Source organism: Eptatretus burgeri, chromosome 3 (genome assembly GCF_056783735.1).
Source record: "Eptatretus burgeri isolate ZD-2024b chromosome 3, Ebu_testis_v1, whole genome shotgun sequence".
NCBI lineage: Eukaryota > Metazoa > Chordata > Myxini > Myxiniformes > Myxinidae > Eptatretus > Eptatretus burgeri.
The window spans coordinates 134,257,542-134,278,992 of NC_140963.1; the positions used below are offsets into that span (position 1 = coordinate 134,257,542).

A 21,451-nucleotide genomic window follows, 5' to 3' on the forward strand; every position below is an offset into this window, starting at 1 on the left:
CACCCTAGCCAAGAAGCCAACACCAGGCTACTTATATGCCTGATGGACACAGTTTTGGTAGTATTCAGGCTGTTTTGAGGTTGGGTGCTGAGCAGCATTCGGGAGATGGATGATATTCCTTCACTCCTTAACAGGATGATATTATAATCGCTTAACTGTGGCAAGTGAAGTTCTTTGATGATACAATATAACAAGTTCCTTCCAGCTGTATCGTAAGCGTGTTCCTTGAGATAGGAAACGAATGATCATTGCTGCCAGAGTAAAAAACTGTTTTCTTTGTGTTTGCAGAAAACGTTTACTTCCAACAAGCTGCGGGAAAGTGTTCGGCACCTTGCAAATACAGTTTTAAGTTTTATTCTGGAGATGAGAAGAAGGTACCTGGTGCACAGCCCACAGAGTTAGCAGACGATGAAACATCCTACGCTGTAATCGAGTTTGATAGAGGAGTTACAAGATTTGCATAGCGGGAGGAAATCTATGCCTCGACATAAATGGTTTACAATCGAAAAATTATCTGTTGGTACAAGCCAACCGTGTCTTTGTGAAAACAAACATTGTCGAACTTGTATTTTTTTTATGTTTTTTAACACCATTTGTTTTTTAAATATGCAATGAAACCTCCACAACATACATAATGCAATAAGTGAGTTAAACAATCAACAGAAATGTTTCATGAATACACCATGATCAAGGATATAATTGTTCACCGTCAGAGGAATTTTGAAGAAATGCCTTTTGTGAAATTTCACATCTTTGTATCATCAGGGTATTTGGGGCGGTTAATGGAAGTAATGGAACTTCAATTTAAAAGTTTTATATTCGATGATAAAAACAATAAAATTTAACGGGTTTCGAAAAAAACATAATCAACAGGCCATCTTGAATAATGGAGGAAAGAAACGGTGGTGGTGAGAAGGTTCACAGACTGACAGAGGATCAAATGGACAGAGACACGAAGACAATAGTTATGAGGGGACGGATATCAGGGGCAAATCCAGGAATTGGGGAGGAGGGGGTTTTCCAAATAACAGAAAATTATAAATTTTCCAAATAATTTCCAAATAAATTACTGTGAGTTGTTAGTGGTTTATTGTTTATTAACCTCCGCCATCGAACATCGGAGGTTACTGTTTTCACCCCTTTCTGTTTGTTTGTTTGTTTGTGAACAGTATTACGGAAAAACTCCTCGACAGATTTCGACAAAACTTGGTGGGGGGATTAGGTATGGTCCAAGGATCATGCCATTCGATTTTGGACCTGGTCCAAAGTCCAATATGGCCGCTATGGCGGCCATTTTGAAAAAATATTTGAAATTTTGTTTTTCTACATGTTTTAAGTGATTTCCAACCCCCCCCCCCAAAAAAAAAAAATTGTTAGAGAAAAAAAACATTTGCAACTTTTTTTTCAACAAAATTTCGAATTTTTTTTGCATTTCTACATGTTTTAAGTGATTTCCAACCCCCCCCCCCCCAAAAAAAAAAATTGTTAGAGAAAAAAAAATTTTGCAACTTTTTTTCAACAAAATTTCGAATATTTTTTGCATTTCTACATGTTATAAGTGATTTCCAACAAAAAAACATGCCAAAATTATAATTGCGGCTGATTTTGGAACTTCAGGTGGATATACCCACATAAAATCAATTTCTGTCTCAAGGAATCTAGTTATGACGAATGAATTGAGTATGTAAAAGTTAAAAGTAAAAGGGAAAGTTGCAAACTATAACTCTGTGAGCACTGTTGACGTCAAATTGAATGAATAGGATATCAGGTTCACTTGAGTGACCTTGCAGTATTGGCGGCAGAGGTTTAGCACTCTACCGAGTGCTCCCCCTCTAGTTAGGTACTGCATTGATACAGTTTTTCTGAGGCTTCTGGCCTTTTTTGTGGCACACTTTCGTGGGAGAAAGAGTTCTGGGTGACCAGGGAACCCCTGGGTTTGCCACTGTAATGGTAAATATTTTTTTGTTGGGAGGGGGGAGTGGTTTCCGGGCAACCAGGAAACCCCCGTGGATATAGCAGGAGCAGGTGGGATGGGGAAGGGTCAATGAAATTAGAAGAGAGCAGGGGTGGGTATGGAACAAAGCATGAGGCGACAATGGGCAGCACATCTGAAAGATGAGACAACAGACACAGGGAGTCGTTTCCACTGGCAATATAATTCAAGGTTGAAAGTATGGAGGTGAGCGATCAGTTTAGAATAATGGAGAGTAACCTGGTATGGGATTCTGGAAGAACACTTGCAACCTGGAGGGTCTGTGAGAGGATTGAGGGACAAGGCCAGAAGTGAGGTGAGAGAAAACCGAGTCCACCATCTGAGCTACGGTGGGCGAGGGGCAAACTTTTAGACTAGGCCGAGTGCAGAGACAGACCAATAACATGAAGAGCCTTGGACTCGATCGCCTCCAGGGGAGCAAGATGGTAAACAGCCGTACCAGTCCAAATTGAGACCGATGCCCCATGATAGTTTAGTTGAATATTTAATATAATTTAATGAGCTCTGAACGACCGATTTGAAACCTTCAAGACTTTCCACCGTATTAAATTTTGCCGCGTTCGATTGGAGGCTGAAAGGCCGTCGGCACCATTCAGGCCGGTGAGGTTTTATAATATTCACCTGTGTGTGATGTAAAGCAGCAAATGTTGTACCGATGAGTGGTGGCAACAATTCTGTAACAAAAACAAGAAGTTATATTTTACAAAACCCATGAAACAACTGTCATACATTATAATTTCCTCCCTCTTACACAGAGCATCATTTAATAAAATTTGTTAACAATTCCATATGGATTGCAAATTGATGCAAATTCCAAATTTCTGCTTTAACCTACAAGGGGCACTGCATCAGCAATAATGCAACCAGCAGACCAAATTCAGAATTGAATCACAGGCCAATATGCATTCAACTCTCAATATTTTACACATTCACCAAGCAAGGAACTTCTGCACATATTAATTATATCAGGGATGAAAACATCAATTTTTATCAACAAGAAACTCCTGATCCCATCGGCAAGTCATCTTCATGCTCGGCTCACATTTACACTCACCCTCACCGCCATCATCATTTTTTAACACCAAAAAAGGTTTTGGTTGAAAACATATTATTATTATCCTGATTATTAAATTAAGGGAATGGAGTATTTTTTTCCTATTCCAATAATTTGTGATGATATCAGATGCTTTTCAGTCTACATCACAGAAAAATTAATTAATATACAGTGGCATGCAAAAATATTCATCCCCGACCAATAATGCCACACTTAGATGAATTACGAATTATATGGAAACAATTTTTCCAAATGAACTTTTTTATTCATAACTAAAGAGGTCAAACTAAACACTGTTATCATTGAAGGTTAAGTATCAGGAATACCTGTAAAAACAACATGTACAAATCAAAATTCACTGGTTGTAAAAGTATTCAGTCCATTTGGTCAGTCCTTGGTGGAAGAACCTTTTACAGCAATGGCTGCTGTGAGTGTTTTGGTGTAGATCTCTACCAGCTTCGTACAGTGAGATGGTGAAATGTTTTCCCATTCTTCATTTGAAAACTGCTCTAGTTCTGCTAAGTTTGATGGGGATCGTCGATGGACTGCAATCTTCAAGTCTCGCCATAAATGTTAAATCAGGTTCAAGTCAGGACTTTGACTGGGCCACTCAAGAACATTAATTTTCTTCTTATTCAGACACTCCAGTGTGGCGTAAGCTTTGTTCTTCGGATCATTGTCTTGCTGAAATGTGAATCTCATACCTCAACCCAGTTTCAGATTCATGGCTGACTCAAGCAGGTTTTCATCAAGGATTCTCCTGTACTTTGCACCATCCATTGCCCCTTCTATCCTGACAAGCTTGCCAGTCCCTGCTGATAAAAACGCCGCCATTACATGATGCTGCCACTACTACGCTTGACAGTAGGGATGGTGTTGACTGGGTGATGTGCAGTGTTAGGTTGTCAGATGTAATTCTTTGAATTTAAAATAAAAAGTTCGATTTTTATCTCGTCAAATCACAAAACCTTTATCCACGTGACAGCAGTATCATTAAGATGCCTTTTCGCAAACTCCATTTGAGCTTTTGGAAGAGTATTTTTCAGGAATGGCTTCTTTCTTGCCACCAGTCCATATGGGCCAGCATTGTGAAGGGAACAGGACATTGTTGATTGATGAATACTGACCCTCGTCTCGAATATGGAGCCTTGCAGATCTTTCAAAGTCATTTTTGGATTTACAGTGACATCACGAACCAGTTTCCTGCTTGCCCAGTTGCTGAGTTTTGATGGGCAACCTGATCGGGGTAGAAATTTTGAAATATTCTCATAACCCTCTCCTGAACGGTGCTTCTCCACCACTGTATGTCTGACTGACTTATTTGGAAAGGTCCTTGGTGGTCTTCTTTGCCTTGTTGGTTGACCAAGTAAGTTGCACGTTAAACTCCTTAGATAAATAAGGGTGGGGTGGGGGTTCTTAATTTTTAAGTTAAACCATTGATTACATGTAGGTGAAGCCTATTACATTTATCTTGTAACATTTCAAACAAATAATTTGCTTCTGAAGTGATTTTGGGTTAATTAGGCAAAGGGTTTGAATACTTATACAACTGAGAATCATCTGATTTTTCTCGGTTAATCAAACTTATTCACATTTTTCTCTGAAATTTTTAGCTTCCTCACTTGGGAGTCGTTTCTGAAGACTGTAGACAAAGTTTGATTTGAAAGTATCATGAAATAAGCTCAGGTGGCTTCAAAACGTGAAAACTTTGGAGGGCAGAGGGCAGAGGGCAGAGGGCAGAGGGGTGAACACTTTTGCAGTCCACTGTATTTTAACTTGCACTTAACTCAGTTATTCATCATTGGCATTAAAGGCTGGAAATATCTGTGAAATCTGGTTTGGTGAATCATTTCGTTGTAGTACAATACTTGTTTGATATCGTTGATGCATTGTGGACAAAAACTGCACATTTGTACAATAAAGGCATTTGCTGTTCTTGTTTGAAGACTCCTTTGGTTATCTCGTTATCCAGTTCCATCAAGTGTTAGCTGATTTCTCGTGACATTCATGATCAGATATTTCCAACCATCCCTATCGTGCATTGCTTCCTGAAGCTCTGGCAGAGACAGTTTGGTTGCAGCCTTTACCCCATCCATACAGTGCATGTCTTTGTTTTGCCTCTGAACATTCAGCTCCAGCTGAAGAGCTCTTTGCACGAGAGGAAGATGTCTGTCCTATGGCAAGCAACTATCTGCATTTATTATATGTCAGAGTACATGCTGAGGGTTCGCCATCGATTCAGTCCCTCGGCAAGGACTTACCTCGTTCAGTTACCTCCTCACAAGTGGATGAATCAATGTCAAACTGCCGCAGATCTCTTTTTAGCACATCCTTGCATCGTAATTTGGCACGTCCTATTTGATGTGGAACATCTCTAAGCTCACTATTGAAATGTCATTGGGACTGCTCCCATCCTCCATGCAATGGATTGGTCCTGCCCATCGCAGCTGCTTCCTTTTCAGGATGGTGCTAAGATTTGATGTTTTACATCCAGCTGGAACAATTGTCAGGTATTTTGTCAAACCATCCACTCATACCTAGAAATTGACACGTAAGCAATGCAAATGGAAACCGATTAGACGTTTCTCGTAATGTCCATGTCAAACAGGATTCAATGAAATACAGTAATGTGCCCAAAACACGTCCATCAAACACACAAACTTTGGTTATGATTGGAAGCTTCTTGTTTTCCCACATCCTGTATTGCATCTTACCAGATGTAGCGATTTTCCCAATATGAACATTCATCTTAGCATCCTGTTGCACAGAAGTGGTGACAGTAGAGCCAAGACAGCAGAACTTACCAACTTTACAATATGAATTCCCTGATAAGGAATTAAACGCAAGAGGAGGAAACTATATGCTCCATCAATCTTGCACAATGGTTTCCACATGTGGTTGTTTGTTCCTACTCTGTCCTGTTTAAATGCCGAGTGTCAAGCAAGGAAGCAGCACATACCATGAAAGGCTTTGGTTTGAAAAGACCATGTTTTGAACCATCTCCCTCCCAGACTTGCATTGACCCCATAACCATTACACCATCGAGTCTGGTTACATTTTGAGCTCAATGTTATCAAAGGTAATGCAAGGAGCCACCTGGACGTCCTGTAAAATAATCACTGCTTTCTTAAAGCCGATCATGACATCATAATCTTTGCAGCATTGGAGAAGGTGGTGCACTTTGAGTGTGGGCACAGAAAACTGCATCAGCTAACAGCACTTCGTTAAGGAGTATGTTGTGGCCTTTTAATTTTGTCTTTTGCCAGTTCATGTCAAAAAGTACGTCATCACAGATTGTGTGAAGTGCAACCCCAGAAGATTCGGAGAAATCTTGTCAAACAGTAGGGATAAGAAAATTCCAAACATTTGTGGATCGCTCGAATCCGTTCCCTTTAATCCACCAATGTGTTAACATGTTGCCCCCTGCCGTTTAGCTCCTTCTTGATCCTCGGCTTCTACATATAACCAGAGTTGGTGTCAAAGCCGCCCCATGCTCGCCTGTTTATACATTTATCGTTTTTAAAAGACTAGTCTAATAATATTTTTTATAAAGCATTGCAGTGAAGTCTGATCCAAATAATTTTAAAGCAATATATGTATTTGTATATTGTAATCAGTAATAACTTGCACCAAAAATTTTAACATTTTCACGCTCACGCTGGCGGTATCGCTATAGCTTTCTGTTCTTCGAACAGGCGAGCTAAAAACTAGAAGGGCACTCGGTAGCGCACATACATCCGCCACATAATTCCTGATCCACGAGAATGTATCGGGCCCCAATAAATTTTTGAAATATCATGTTATACAGCACTATATCGTTTTTGGCCCCATCTCTCAATGGTTAAGAATCACTTTGAAAATTAAATAATTCTCGGTTCCAGATCCGGATCCGGATCGTCACCAAAATCTAATCGGTTCATCCTTATTACATACCAAACCTGTACACCAAGTTTCATCTGGATCCGTACACAACTTTTTCAGATATCCTGTACACAGACAGACAAACAAAGACAGACATACAGAACGGGGTGAAAACATAATCTCCTTTACCTTCGGTGGCGGAGGTAATAAATCAATGTAACAGCCATTTTCACTTCAAGTAAAATCTCAAATCAGTTTACAAGGAAGGAAGATGGGAAGAGAAGTCAAAATTAGCAAAAAGCAAGTGTAGAAAGTCGAGATTTTAAAACCGAGTCGCTGATGGGTGAGTTAAAAAGCAAGTCTTAGAAGGCTGAGTTCCACAGGTGAATAAATCTGGAGAATGTTCAATTACCAAAAATCTTCATCCATGGTGAGAATGACAGAGGTTCTGGTTGTTCGACCATCACACATCTTGTAGGGATATAAGGTGTGTTCAGCCTGGTGTTGGCTTTGCGGTTAAGGTGGCTGTCTTAAGATTAGGGTCTTGAGTTTGAGCACCTGTCGTCCTGTTAAATAACACCGGGTGGGTTGACTCGGCCTGTCATCGGCAAAATTAGGATCAGCTGACTGCAAACAGGGAGCACTACATCAGCGGCATAACCACGCTCCCAGCAATGATGCAACTAGCAGCCACAAGCTGCATACGAAATTAATGAATAAGGTATGTTTAAGTTCAAATTGGATGCATGCATCAGTTCAGTTCTGCTCTTGAATCAAAGAAACACAAAATACAAGAAACATACATCATGCTATGAGAACAGTGGAGGAACCTAGATAAAAGCATGTCTAAAAACATTTCAGATCCCGATTATAATGGATTGTATTTAAAAATATGGAGACAGAAATAAAGAAATATTGTGAGATAACATACGTATAATGAGAGGATAATGAGGAGGTGGACAAATAGTTCAAGCAAAAACAAAGGAACACAAATGGGGGATGGGGTATAGGAGGAGGAAACAGCTGGTTTGCAAAACTTTCCGTTACAATCATTATAACACTCATTATCTATACTCACGAGCATGGGTCAGCACGCTATGCTCACCTATCCACACGTTGTTACAGACATTGATGTCATAGATTTGCTGCATTGTCAAGATTTACACCAATCATAATGCAAACATTTCTTTTGTACAAATTTCTTTGCAACGAGACTACCCGTGAACCCGTTGTGACAGCGGTTGATGAAAAAAAAATCACTTCAAGAAAAAAAAAAAGATAGCTCCAGCGAGCTATACCGCTGAGGTTGTTTTCATTGATCAAATTCTCCCGAAGGGTATTTGACTGAATCGGGAATTGATTTTTTTAATAATTTTTTTCGTTGCCCGATTTGAACGAAAGTTGATACTGCACACCGCAGGAGAATGGTGAGTAAGGTGGGCCAAAATTTTTTGCGCTATCGTGTACCGTTTTAGCTATATTTCGGGAACATACATCCATACATACATACAAGATGAGAGTTTTAGTAATATATAGAGAGATAGAAAGATAGATGTTGGTGATATGTATATATATATATATATATTTTTTTTTTTAACATAAAAAGATCCAAGTGGTCTAAAGCTCTAAAGTCTAAATGGTGAAGGATCAAAGCTGTCTAATCTGTCTGAATCAAATACAGCACTGGAGAATCAGGAGGAACATAGACAAATAGTTATCAGGAGAAACATGGAAAGGATTCGGGTTTTGGCTGCTGCTCCTCTATCCTCAAACCCATCCGGGGGCAGCCAAGTGAGCCTTACAAAAACTATTTGCAAGATTCACCTCTCCATAGACAGAAAAAAGGAAGAGAGATGGAGGACAGAAAAAAAAACCACACACAGACACAGACACAGACACAAACACACCCACCCTCCCCACCACCAGAAATACCTTGCCACCACAGAATGTACACAGGAATCCACCAGCACACAAATCGACACACAGGCCCTCTATTTATAATGGAAATCCATTTCCGGTCAACACTAATGACAAACTTCCGGTTTAATTCTCGAACATAATGGAATACTTCTTTAGTACGAACCACAAAATGTTCTTCAACAGAACAAATTCTCGAAAATCTCATAAGCTGCGACGAAAACACATTGTAAACTATCGTAACTGGTAGATTACGAGATGGAAACATACAAGAAAACTAAAAGAGTCAACTTTATGATACACCTTTGTACAAAAACAATTATTTCCAACTCCAACGAACACCCACATACACCACTACACTATCATCATTACTACTCTTATCTGCTATTAAGCTTTTGGGATGAATCCTATGAATCAGCTTATCAAAAAAAAAAAAAATTGGAATTAAATCACACAGATGTCATCAATATAAATGACATTGTTAACGCCTGCCGCACACCGAGCCACCATACGATCAACCGGCTTTTATTTAGGGATTGTAGCCACCAGAAATATATACATATACAGTAAACAATGAAGAAGGAAATAAAGAAGGGAAAGAACCCAATTAAACCAGCACAAGGGTGAAGGAGTAGGTGGCCAGGGAGGTGGAGGGTGGTGTTCCTGTAAAAGACGGTGTTGACCGGATGGAACCCCTTTGGAATCCGGCCAGTCCCAAAAGAGGACCTGCAGTCCGGTGGTCCTAAAACTGTCAGAAGAGGATAGACCCAGACATTGTGTATGTGAGCGGCATCGTATCCTCCAGTACAAAACTCAAGGCAAGATCAGGGATCTAAACTGGATGAGCTGCAGCAAGAGTTCGAGCAAGCACAGCATTCAATGCAGCCCACCCCCGGTATGCCACAATCCAGGCCTCAGAGTAGGCCCCAACAGTCGCTCCCCCCAGGCAGGCCCCAACAGTCGCCCCCCCCAAGCAGGCCCCAACAGTCAGCCCCCCAGGCAGGCCCCAACAGTCGGCCCCCCCAGGCAGGCCCCAACAGTCGCCCCCCCCAGGCAGGCCCCAACAGTCGGTCCCACAGGCAGGCCCCCACAGTAAGGCCCCAACAGTAGGCCCCAAGGTAGGCCCCAAGATAGTCTACAAAGTAGAGATACTGCAATAAGGGTTCGACCAAACACAACTTTCTGATAAAGACACTGCAGATGCAAACTCCAACTCCAAAAAGGCACGCAGCAATGAGCCCTCCTCAAAATGGCCACCCTCTCCTCTGCATCAACTTCCTCATTCCCTTCCTGCCCTTCTTCTTCTTCTTCTTCTTCTTTTTTGATCTTTAATGGCGCTTTCAGAGCCAGCAGGCTCGATACACGCCACGCACCTGAACGTGACCAAAATCGCATGTGAGCCCATTGAGTGTAAATAAATTTAAATGGATTTCCCACACTCCTTCAGGAATTTTAGTACCACCTTGCTTCTGGTTCATCAGCTTCAACGCTCCGGCAGATCCAACACCTTTATCCCCATTCCTCCTACATTCTGCACAAGACGCCACCTGGGTCCCTCATAAGGAGGGAAATTTAGGATAAATGATTCAGATCTTCGGGTTTCCTGCACATCTGACAAAACACCGTAGGGTGGCACCCAGTTTTATACAGATATGAATTTGTGTGGCAGTGCCCGAGTCTTAGCCGACTAAGAGCTACCTGGTCTCTCCGGGAAAGCACGGGAAGTTTAACTCGAGGTACCACATCCGGATGCACCATGTGACAGAATCTTCCCTTCGTGCTGGAGTCCCACTGAAATTGCCACTTTTTTTCAAAATCTGGCCCTTGGCCAGACAAATAATCTCTGATGGTCCCAGGGAGATTTGGGTGATATTTTCCAGTTTAAGGGAATGCTTCGCTGCTGGATAACAGGCCTCATTTCCACCAATGCCGACATGAGCAGGGATCCAGCACAGGTCGACCACCAGACCCCTCCACTTTGCAATATTAACCAAATGCCAACTTCAAGCACCAAGTCATTCCTAGAACCATCCTGTAAGGATTCCAACGCCTCCACCACAGAAAGTGAATCAGAGAGGACAACCACACTGAGAGGATTAAATTCAATTATCCATTCCAGAGCCACAACTATGGCAAATAGTTCAGTAGAGAAAACCGAGAGATGATTCGTTAGGCGAAGTGCCGGAACCACCCTGAAATCAGGGATGCATATTGCTGCAGATGTCCTTCCAAGGGAAGGTTCTTTGGAGCCATCTGTATATACATGGAATGATTGACTCCAAATTGAATTGATAAACTCAATAGCCCGATTGCATGTCATCGCAGGATAAACCATGTCTAATTTTCCCCAGAGATCCACATGGAGGCGAGGGGATTTGAGGGTCCAAGGTTCCCAAATATAAATTTTATGATGGGGGTTGACCGGAAGGGAATTCATTGATTTTGCAGTCATTTTACATGCAAGTCTGAAAGGCGGGGAAGTGGAGTTCCTGTCAAGCTTTAGGTATTCCCAGCAGTTTGCAAACAAGGCTTTACCAGGATGGTTATCCCCAGATGAGGTGGTTCTTGCCCAATATTTCATGGTTTTCAAAAATTCCCAACGAAGATACAAGGGCATCTCGTCCGCTTCCACCAGAAGGGCAGAAACAGGAGTGCTGGTGCCTAAACAGGCACGGATGACTTTAGACTGGACAATCTCCAATTTTTTTTTCCGATTGCTCATTGATATATCCCCAAAGACCAGACAACCAGAATCCAGATGAGAATGAATAATAGCTTTATATAACAGGAGAAGACTATCACGATGTGCTCCCCACTCAGTACCAGAAAGACAACATAATAAATTGATGCCTTTAGCACATTTACTAGTCAGGATCTTAACATGGGGAGGCCAGGTTAATCCCTTATGAAAGGTGACTCCGAAGAATGACACTTCAAAAGATGGTTTTAGGAAAGTACCATTAACTACCATCACTGTCCTCAATCCTTTTCTTTCAGGAAAATATGATGAACTTGGCCTTGTTTCTTGATAGCTTAAATCCCCAGTCTCAGGCCCATTGCTCCACAAGACAGATGTCATTCTGGAGTTTTTTTTCTTCCCGAAAGGGCAAAACTCTTTCAAAGGATCCACATGGCAATGTCATCAGCGAACAAAAATATCTTGCTGTGGAGCTTGGAATGGAAAGCTACATCATTAATCATAATATTAAAGAGAGTTGGGCTGAGGCTGCTACCCTGGGGGAATGCCCTTATCTGTATGAAAAATGGAGGAGAGGTTCTGACCGACCCTCACCTGAAAGGATCTATTCGATAAAAAGTCCCGAATCCACTCAAACATTCTTCCATTGATCCCGAGGTTGGTTATCTTATTAAGGAGGCCATCTTTCCAAACTGAATCATATGCCTCATGGATATCAAGGAACACTCCCAGAAGAGATTCCTGATTATTTAGGGATTTCATAGCCTCATTTGCCAGTGTTCTAATGTGGTCCATAACAGACCGTCCCTTTCTGAACCCGCTCTGGAATTTATACAGGAGATTGTTCTTTTCCAGGAAGAAAACCAAGCGATTGTTCACCATCTTCTTCATTAATTTGCAGACAACTGAAATAAAAGAAATCAGACGATATGCAGATGGGGCTGCACTATCTTTCCCATCTTTCAGGATAGGGATTAAAATTCAGTGTTTCCAATCACAGGGAAGTTTCCCTAAAGCCCAAACCTTTTGAAAAATCTAAGGATCACACCCAATACCCTATCATCCAAATGCTTGAACATGAGAAACGATAACCGATCTGTGCCTGTGGCGCTATTCCTCACCTTCTGCATAGGCTGTTTAAGCTCCCGAAGAGGGAAGTCGAGATTAAGTGAAGAATTTAGAGGCTGAACTGCGTTGGTGGTCACCACGAATTTATTTGCTAATTTGGAAGTATGAGCTGCCAACTCATCATACTTTTTGATATCATCCCCACTTCCAGAAAATAATTGGCCCATGGCCTCTGCCTTGTCTATATTTGAACAAAAGGTTTTGTTCTGGAAAATAATCACTGGAGCAGACTTCCATCCAGATTGAACACCCTCCATACTTTTTACTCTTTTCCATATGGTTTGAAGCGGGGTGCCCAGATTAATCGAAGAACAGAATAATTTCCAAGATGCGGTCTTTGCTTGTTTCATAGTCCTTTGAGCATACGCCCATCTCATTTTATATTCCATGACATCCTCCAACCGAAAGGTTCTCCTTAATCTTTTAAGAGCTGCCCTTCTTTCCTGGATCGCTTGTTTGCAACCCTCATCCCCCCAAGGGACTTTGATTTTCTTACCCACTGGACTTCTGTAAGTTGAGATTGTTTCTCCAGCTATGTTATTCATAATTAGGACAATATTCCTATTGAGGCTGTCAATATCACTATCGACAATCCCTTCCTTCACTTCATTGGAACATCAACATGAGAAAAGACCAAAGTCCGACTTGGAAAAGTTCCAAGAAGTCAGTTCTTGTGTATCCTCTGGATCTCTTTCTAATTTCAGATTTGTGATCACTGGAAAGTGATCACTTCCTCGATTGTCGCCACAGACCTTCCAATCACATCTCGCTGCTTCAATTGATGAAATGAGAGCGAGATCCAGAGGGGACATCTTTCCCTGTAGATGGATTAATACATGTCCACGTTCCATCATTTAATACCACCATATCAAGTTCATCAATCAAACCCTCAATACATTCACCATTTCTATCCGTGATTTTAGAGCCCAAAAGAATGTTATGACTGTTGAAACCCCCTCCCCCCCCCACCCCCTTCTAAAAGCCTCCTGGAGACTCTTGTGCAACAATGATTGGCAGGGATTGTAGAAATTTATAATTTAAACTATTCCCCTTGAGCCATGGATCTTGATAAGGTTACACTCCAATTCTGCAATGCCTTCAATTACTGAGAAGGGATTACTAAATTTGATAAGAATCCCACAGCCACCCCCATTACCAATTTCTCTATCCTGACATATAAGGTTATACCCCGGAATATAGAATCGATCATGTTTCTTGAGCCATGTTTCTTGTAAACATATCATATCCGGTTTAGTTACCAAATCAGAGATAAATTTATTTAATTCAGATCCGTGAGCCACTACTAGCATTCCATTGAATTCTTAGCAGTAATCCATTGAGTCCTGGGACTGCTTGGCATCAGAACTGCTCTCTCGAACTGGTCTGTCTGTCTGTCTGTCTCTCTCCACCTGTTTTGCTAAATATCTTGTTAATATTCTTGGAGGAAATGCACTCCCAACCCACATGTTTACAGGCTGCAGAAGAGATTATGTTATCTTCTCCGATCTCCTTTTCACAAGAGCTGGACAATTGACCACCTCAGTAATGAAACCAATAAACCCCATTTTGGAAATGTTCGAAACCACCATGCCACTTGTATCCTTGGTTTGGCATTCCTAATCTATGGAGTAGGTCTGACAAGCAACCGAACTTGTCTGTATTTTGGTCGGGGCTGAAGTTTTAGTGATCAAATTGACTTCCTTCATTGGCAACACAATTTTGGGGACCTTGAGGACCACTTCTGCAGAAGATAACTTTCCAGTGGTTTTCACTTGTTGTATCTTGGCCACTCTTTGGAATTCAAAACAACTTCTGGATGCTGCGCTCTGGTCACCACCACAATTTCCACAAAACATTTTAACACTCCTACAGCTATCATACTCACGTTCTCCATGACACTTGCTGCAGTGTTGTTTACCCCTACAGGATGGTGCAGTATGAAAGAACTTTTGACATTTGCAACATCTTAAGGGGGGAAGGAAGTACTCCCAAACAGGAAAAGTTTTGTAGCCCAGAAACACTTTAGGAGGAGGAACAGAGTTAAGGACAACACTAGAGATGTGGTGTCCAATTAACCCCATCCCAAACCATAGTGAGACAACGGGCATCACTTACTCCCACATCTACCAAATGGCTCTTGATATCATCCAGACCAATGTCAAGGTCTATCCCATAAATTACTCCCTGGTATTTCCTTAATGACCTGGGGATGAGAGCAGAGATTCAGATACCACCGAAGAGAGATACTCTCAGAATTTTTTTCCCGCTAGGCCACCAATTTACACTGGATCAGTAGGTCCCCTGATCTAAGCTTATTAGCACGATGATCATCACCAAATTCTTTCCCAATTAAAGTTACTAATTTTATTGGGTTGCTGAAAATCAATGGCTTGGATCCTTCCAAACTCGAGATTACAATTGGAAATTTATCATCTGGCTCCTCTTGAGCCTTAACTCCTTTAGACACCTCAGACTCATCACTGCTTTCTTCAACAGGCTTAACCTTCTTCGTGCCCAACCCTCTGGAAGCTTCAACCCATCGCGGAGGACACACCCAGTCATCATCTCCCACTCCACCCTCCAGTTAATCGCACCTCATAAGGATTACCAAGAGCAAAATTTGGGCCTTACCTACCAATGACAAATCAAAAGAACACCGGACTGTAGATAACATCAAATACCAGAAGAACCTCGAAGCACCCTCCGCTCCGCAGTACCTGGAACCTGCAGAGCACTCTGCTCCACAGCCAATCACAGGCTTTATACCCATGGGCTGAACCATTTGGTCTAACTCGGGGGAGAAGAAGAAGAGAAAAGATAGAGGAAAAGAACAGCATAGACCATAACAACATGTAGAAGATAACATTTTAGCGAAACCTCACTTCTTCTCCATCATCAACTTCTGCACAAGAGAAAACTTTCAATAAACAAGGAAAATTTCTGCTATTAGGGGGCTACAGTTCCTTCACATTGGAATGCCTTTTATTTCTTGAAATATTTTCCCACCAAAAAAATCCAAAAGTGTTAAACAAAATGAAATTAACAGCATCTTAAAAATTTGTTGGTCAAAACATTTAAAACCCATATATATATATATATATATATATATATATATATATATATATATATATATATATATATATATATATATATTTTTTTTTTTTTTTTTTTTATAAAATAATGACTCGTCAAATATGCCATAAAAATTTATTATAAGAGCTAAAAACTTCAACAACAAATAAAAATCAACAAATAAAAAATACAACATATCACAGCCCCCATTGTTTTAATAATTTTGCTGCACAGAGTGAAAGGGCCACCAGTCTACCAGTCAGCCATCTTTCATCAGATCACAAAATAAAGTGAGGTGCACGTGTATGTCATCATACACTGTGATTGCACAAAGTTTGAACAAAATCGGAACAATGCATGTCTGAGAAATGGTTGGGGACACATTGAAGTAACAAAATGGCCGCCAGTCGGCCATCTTGGATCTAATCTCGAAAAGAAATGACATGCTTATGTAAACCATCATTCTCTATCTGTGTAACTGCCAAGATTGAACAACATCGGTGAATGCATGTCCGAGAAATGGTTGAGGACGTGTTCAACAAGGGTTTTTTTACAACTCAAATGGCCGTCAGTCGGCCATCTTGGATCTGATCTCAAAAAATAATGGCGGGCTTATGTGAGCCATCATTCGTTATCTGTATGCCAAATCTGAACAAGATCGGTAAATGCATGTCTGAGACATGGTAGAGCAGGGATTTTTTTTTTTTTTTACAACTAAAGTGGCCGCCAGTCTTCTAGTCGGACATCTTTGATCTGATGTCGAAAAAAAATATGATGTGTGTATGTACGCCATCATTCTTTATGTGTGTGCCAAGTTTGAACAACATCGGTAGATGCATTTTCGAGAAATGGTTGAGGATGTGTTCGACACCAGGTTGTTTTTACAACTACAAGCCGGTAGGCGACATGGGTGGTCGCTATATAATTGCATACTAGTCATACAGTTTTTGACAGATCTGGCTGAAATTTTTTGACTAAGAGGTTGATTATAGTTCACATAAAAGCGCGGAAGCAGATTTTTTTATTTTCGAAAAAAAAAAAATATAGAAATATTTTTCGGATTTTTTCAAAAATTTAATAAGTCCCGTTGCTGGGCAACGGTGGTGTCCATGGCAACGGTGCTCAAAAGCATACAAGTAGATCCTGATATGAACCTACCAGTCAAGTTTCATCAAAATCGGTTGACTCCTCTGGCCTCCAGAGCTGTCCATTACATACATACAGACAGACGGAAAACCTGAGAATAACGGTAGTCGAGCGACCACCCAAAAATGGCCACAGGTCGGCATTCTTTGATTGCATCACGAAACAAAATGATGTGCCCATGTTTTCCATCAGTTGTTGTTTTTGTGCCAGGTACGAATAAAATCGGTCCATACATGTCCGACATATGGTTATGGACGCACGCACGCACACATGCACATGAACGCACACGAAAATCAAGACCAAATCCACAAGCCCCCATTTCGGAAGTCCAACGGGGGCTAGTAACACTAAAGAATACATCCTTAACCAGTGCTAAATCCAAATTTTGATACATGGTGGAAAAATCAAAACCATGAACAGATTTAATATTGAGGAATCTAATCCTATCTAAAAACTTAAAAGTGAAACCAATACTCCAGAAAATTGTTACTACCAGAATTCTTACTAATTGCTGAACAATATTTCCAAAATTGCTCCTGAACCACTCGTAAACCTGAGATAACCAGAACTGACAATTGTTTCAAAGTGCATTGCCTAGCTCCCGCTATAAACCTAAACTTATTGGGGATTTTGTAAAGCTTAGGGATCCAGAAAAAAACGGGGAATACATAAATTTACCTCTTTACATTCAATGTTAAAATTATTACTCAAAATTTCCTGATGCTCAGGAGCTGAGTCTTGGAGAGGCTTTTGACATTGAACATGTGCGCATTTTTGGAACAAAACAAACATTTTGACATCCTATACTAGTGAAAGTAACTTTATCAATACGTAACTCCCTTCACGAAACGTCCATGTCAAACTTTTTACAAACTACCACAAAATTATTCGCTGCTTTATCTGCCTGAGCTATAACATACTTCTCATGGAGCTCCTGAATATCCTTACGAACATTATACTTACTCAACAATGGTCTTAACTGGAAGGCTGTAAGGGGTCTAAATGATGTTCAGGTCAAAGGGGTCGAAAGGGACTTAAGGGGCGTAAAGGTCCAAAGGTTCTTTGGATCAAAAGGGTATAAATGGTGTCAAGGGTGAAGGGATCTAAAGGTGTCTAAAGTATTGAAAGGGTCTTAAAGGTAAAGGGGGTCTTAATGGGGTCTTCAGGGTCGTTTGAATATTCTGGGTCTTCATAGTATTTTGGGTCGTCGAGGACTTTTGGGTCATCTGGATATTCATGGTCTTTGGGTTATTTTCGGTCTTTTGGATCCTCGGGTTGTTTTGAGTCTTCAAGGTCGTCGGGGTTTTTTGGGGTCTTTTGGATCTTCGAGGTATTTTGGGTCTTAAGAGTATTTAGGAATCTTAAAGGGTCTTGAATGGTCAACGGGGTCTCAGCAGTCATATGTCGAAACATACATTCCAAAAAAAACATGGTGGAATTTGTTAAAGAAAGTCTGAAGAGGAAGAAGACATTTTGGTCACAATACACATCCATAACCAGAGACGTTTGCTCCATTATAATAATATTCATTACCAGTAATTACGACATCAATTTATTATATATACTTCTGGAATAATAAACTTTTGAGATTGTGTTTAAAGCTATCAACACCAACAGACGTATCAATGAACGTTTTGTTTTAAAGGTGATCAACAATGATTGAAAATCCATAAGTTGGTTTATAGGGAACCAGTGAAATGTTTTGTGGATTGTGTATGATGTGATCAGATGTCTGAGCTTCAACTATGAGCCGAACTTCCATATTCTGAAAAAAGTCATAAGGGTTTGAGAGAGGAATTCGAGAAGTTCATACCAGCGAGTTACAAGAATCAAGGTGTGATGAAAATACAAAACTTGTTGATGAATATGGTGATTTAACATTATTTTACTAAAGCTGTGGCGTTCACTAAATTTACCTTTAATGAACACAAAAAAACCCACCTGTAATTGTGTAACATAATACTACTCACAAGGCATTTCCGGTGTGGTTAGCTCTCTTACCATCGACTCAGATTATCTTGACCCAACAGGGCACACGACCGGCAATATGACCACATGTTCCTAAAGTAGAATGTTTCCGTTCAGCGTTCATTCCTCATGGTGAATTGTTCATAACTGGCCAAGATGTTGTACATGCTGTTTGGGTTTGCATTGGTCGTGGGACAATGTTGCCAAGCACAGCCCATGATCGCAGTCCTCAATGTGACCGAGGGGAGCTGCGTGAGTGTGCCGTGCGAGTGTGCTGGTGGCAGTTCGAGTTTGATACAGTGGCTCCGAGACGCTGACGTGGACGGAGTGGCCGAACAGAAGATCAGCTGCAGTGGTAGCAAATGCAAAATTACCGAATGCGACAATGGGCAGATAAAAACCGAGCAGGGTCGTTATAACATGCTACCCAATGGGACTCTTCAAATCAGCAGAGTGCACATGAACGATTCTGGCCTGTACAGGTGTCTGAAACAAACCCGACAGGTAACCTCAACCCACTGCGACTTGACGCCAACGCTTTGTGCTTCACGGGAGCAGCACCTTCAGCAAGGGGATTCCGGAGCTCAGGATCACTGGTACACCACATTCCTTCTGTCCATCTCAGGTATATCTGCACGTCAATCTTATTCAGCCTTGTATATTTATGTATGTTTGTCTTTACGTCTGTCTGTCTGTCTGTTTGTTTGTAATGGACAATACATCAAAATAAATTCTTGCAGTCATGAATGGGGACCCATTGAGGTGCTGTTGGGGAATAATGATCAGGAGAGCAACACGATACGATAAGGACAAGCAAGAATCTCTCGATTTGAGAAAGGTATCTTTCATTCAGATGGGAGTAAGAGTTAAACATGGAAGAGTTAAACAGGAGAGGTGGTGGGAGTTTGAACAGCAGGTTATACAAAAGGGGATTGGAAACACATCTATGATGGACAGAATATAGCAATACATATTGCTGGAATAATAATGCAGGTGAGGATATGAAATGTGTTATATTTTAGAAAAACAATTTTTATTATTTATTTTTATTCTGCGTTTCAAGCTGGCTTGTGAAATCAACCTTCGTTCAGTTGTTGCCAGTCTGGCTTGATTTCATCTGCAATGAAATATTGACTCTTTTCATGGACTGTTTGCCGAATCGCACCCGCTTGTGCTTTGTTACCTCCTGTGTGTGCTCATCTTCCTGCAATTGAAAGCTACGAAACTCATGCTAAACAGGACATATGTGGCAAGTTGGAGGACACAAAAAAAAACGGGTTAGGAGGAATCAAAAGTGTTTTTATTTCATTTTATTTTATTTTACCAAACGTGGTATAAACCTCGCATTCAGTTCTCAAAATAACTTCTCATCTTCAGTTGTTATTCCCTCTTGTCTTCCAGTTGTCATGCCCTTCCTCCCACCCATGGTACACTGAAGCTTGTGGCGAGGCAGTTGTCCTGAAACAATTTGCCTTTGCCTCATGGAAAGCAAATCCTACTGAAGGTAATCTCAGTTCCTTCCACAAAGCTCGGAACAAGTGTGTGTGTCCACACTCAGCAGAGCCAGAAAACAACATCTTTCTAATCTCAAGTATGAACTCTCAAGCCTGTCTCCCTCTTCCAAATCCTGGTGGAATCGAGTTAAGTCCGTTTCTGGTGTATGTTTCCCCTCCGTCCCCTCCCTTTCCTCAAATGGCTGCACAGCTGACACCACGTGAAAAGGCTGAATGCCTAAACTCAGTGTTTGCTTCTAAATCTTGTGTCACAAACCCATTGCTTTCCATACCCACCTATCCCAGTCACACCCAGCTGTCCCTGGACTCTGTCTTTTTCGCCTGACAAGGTGGAGAGCTTGCTGTGAAACCTCGACTCAGAGTCTGCAACCGGTCCAGATGGCATCAGCCCACGTCTTCTAGAAACCTGCTCCTCTCCTCTTGCTCACCCTCTCTCTGTTCTATTCACCCTCTCATTTGCTCAAGGTCAACTGCCATCTGCATGGAAATCAGCAAATATTACTGCCTTGTATAAAAAGGTGCAAAAACAGATCCCTGCAACTACAGACCAATCAGCCTTCTCATAATGATCAGCAAGGTCATGGAATCCATCATCGCTTCAGACATTAAAACCTTCTTTTTCTCCAATGGCTTGATTTCCGATCATCAATTTGGATTTAGTCCAGGTCACTCAACCCTGGACATGCGGCTTCTGCTTTCCCGACAATGGATGGAAGTCCTAAATGCCAAACATGACATCAGAATCATCTCCCTCGATATATCGTGAGCATTTGATACGGTCTGGCATCTCGCACTGCTCACCAAACTCTCTTAATATGATGTCGAAGGCAATCTCCACTCATGGCTCGTAGACCCTCTCCTGTCGCAGTCAATATGTGGCTCTTAATGGAATTCTCTCATCTCCTCTTCCCATCCAGGCTGGAGTTCCTCAAGGCAGAGTTCTGTGATTTTTCTGGTTTTCATCAATGATCTCTCAGATTCCCTGAAAAATTTTCTTTATCTCTTTGCTGATGACTCCACCCTTCGCCGTACCATCTCTCATCTCTCTGATCGACAAGCAGCAGCCTCTTCACTTTCTGCATACGTGGATAGTATCAAAA

At 41.2% G+C, this 21,451-nt stretch overlaps 2 protein-coding genes across 5 annotated transcripts in view; both read left to right on the forward strand.

Annotated features, from left to right (window-relative positions):
* Window positions 1-4,992, forward strand: part of LOC147031021 (uncharacterized) — a 45,771-nt gene extending 40,779 nt beyond the window's left edge. For both annotated transcript variants that reach the window (XM_085875689.1, XM_085875690.1), the window contains exon 8: window positions 289-4,992. In XM_085875689.1, the coding sequence (XP_085731815.1) occupies window positions 289-464 (176 nt within the window). In that variant the 3' untranslated portion in view covers window positions 465-4,992. The remainder of the gene's footprint in view (window positions 1-288) is intronic.
* A 13,956-nt stretch (window positions 4,993-18,948) lies between these two features.
* The window catches only part of LOC147031022 (uncharacterized), a 42,132-nt gene continuing 39,629 nt past the window's right edge, over window positions 18,949-21,451 (forward strand). For 2 of the 3 annotated variants that reach the window (XM_085875691.1, XM_085875692.1), the window contains exon 1: window positions 18,949-19,462. In XM_085875691.1, coding sequence (XP_085731817.1) covers window positions 18,994-19,462 — 469 coding nt within the window. In that variant the 5' untranslated portion in view covers window positions 18,949-18,993. The remainder of the gene's footprint in view (window positions 19,463-21,451) is intronic. The other variant, XM_085875694.1, reaches the window with a different exon arrangement.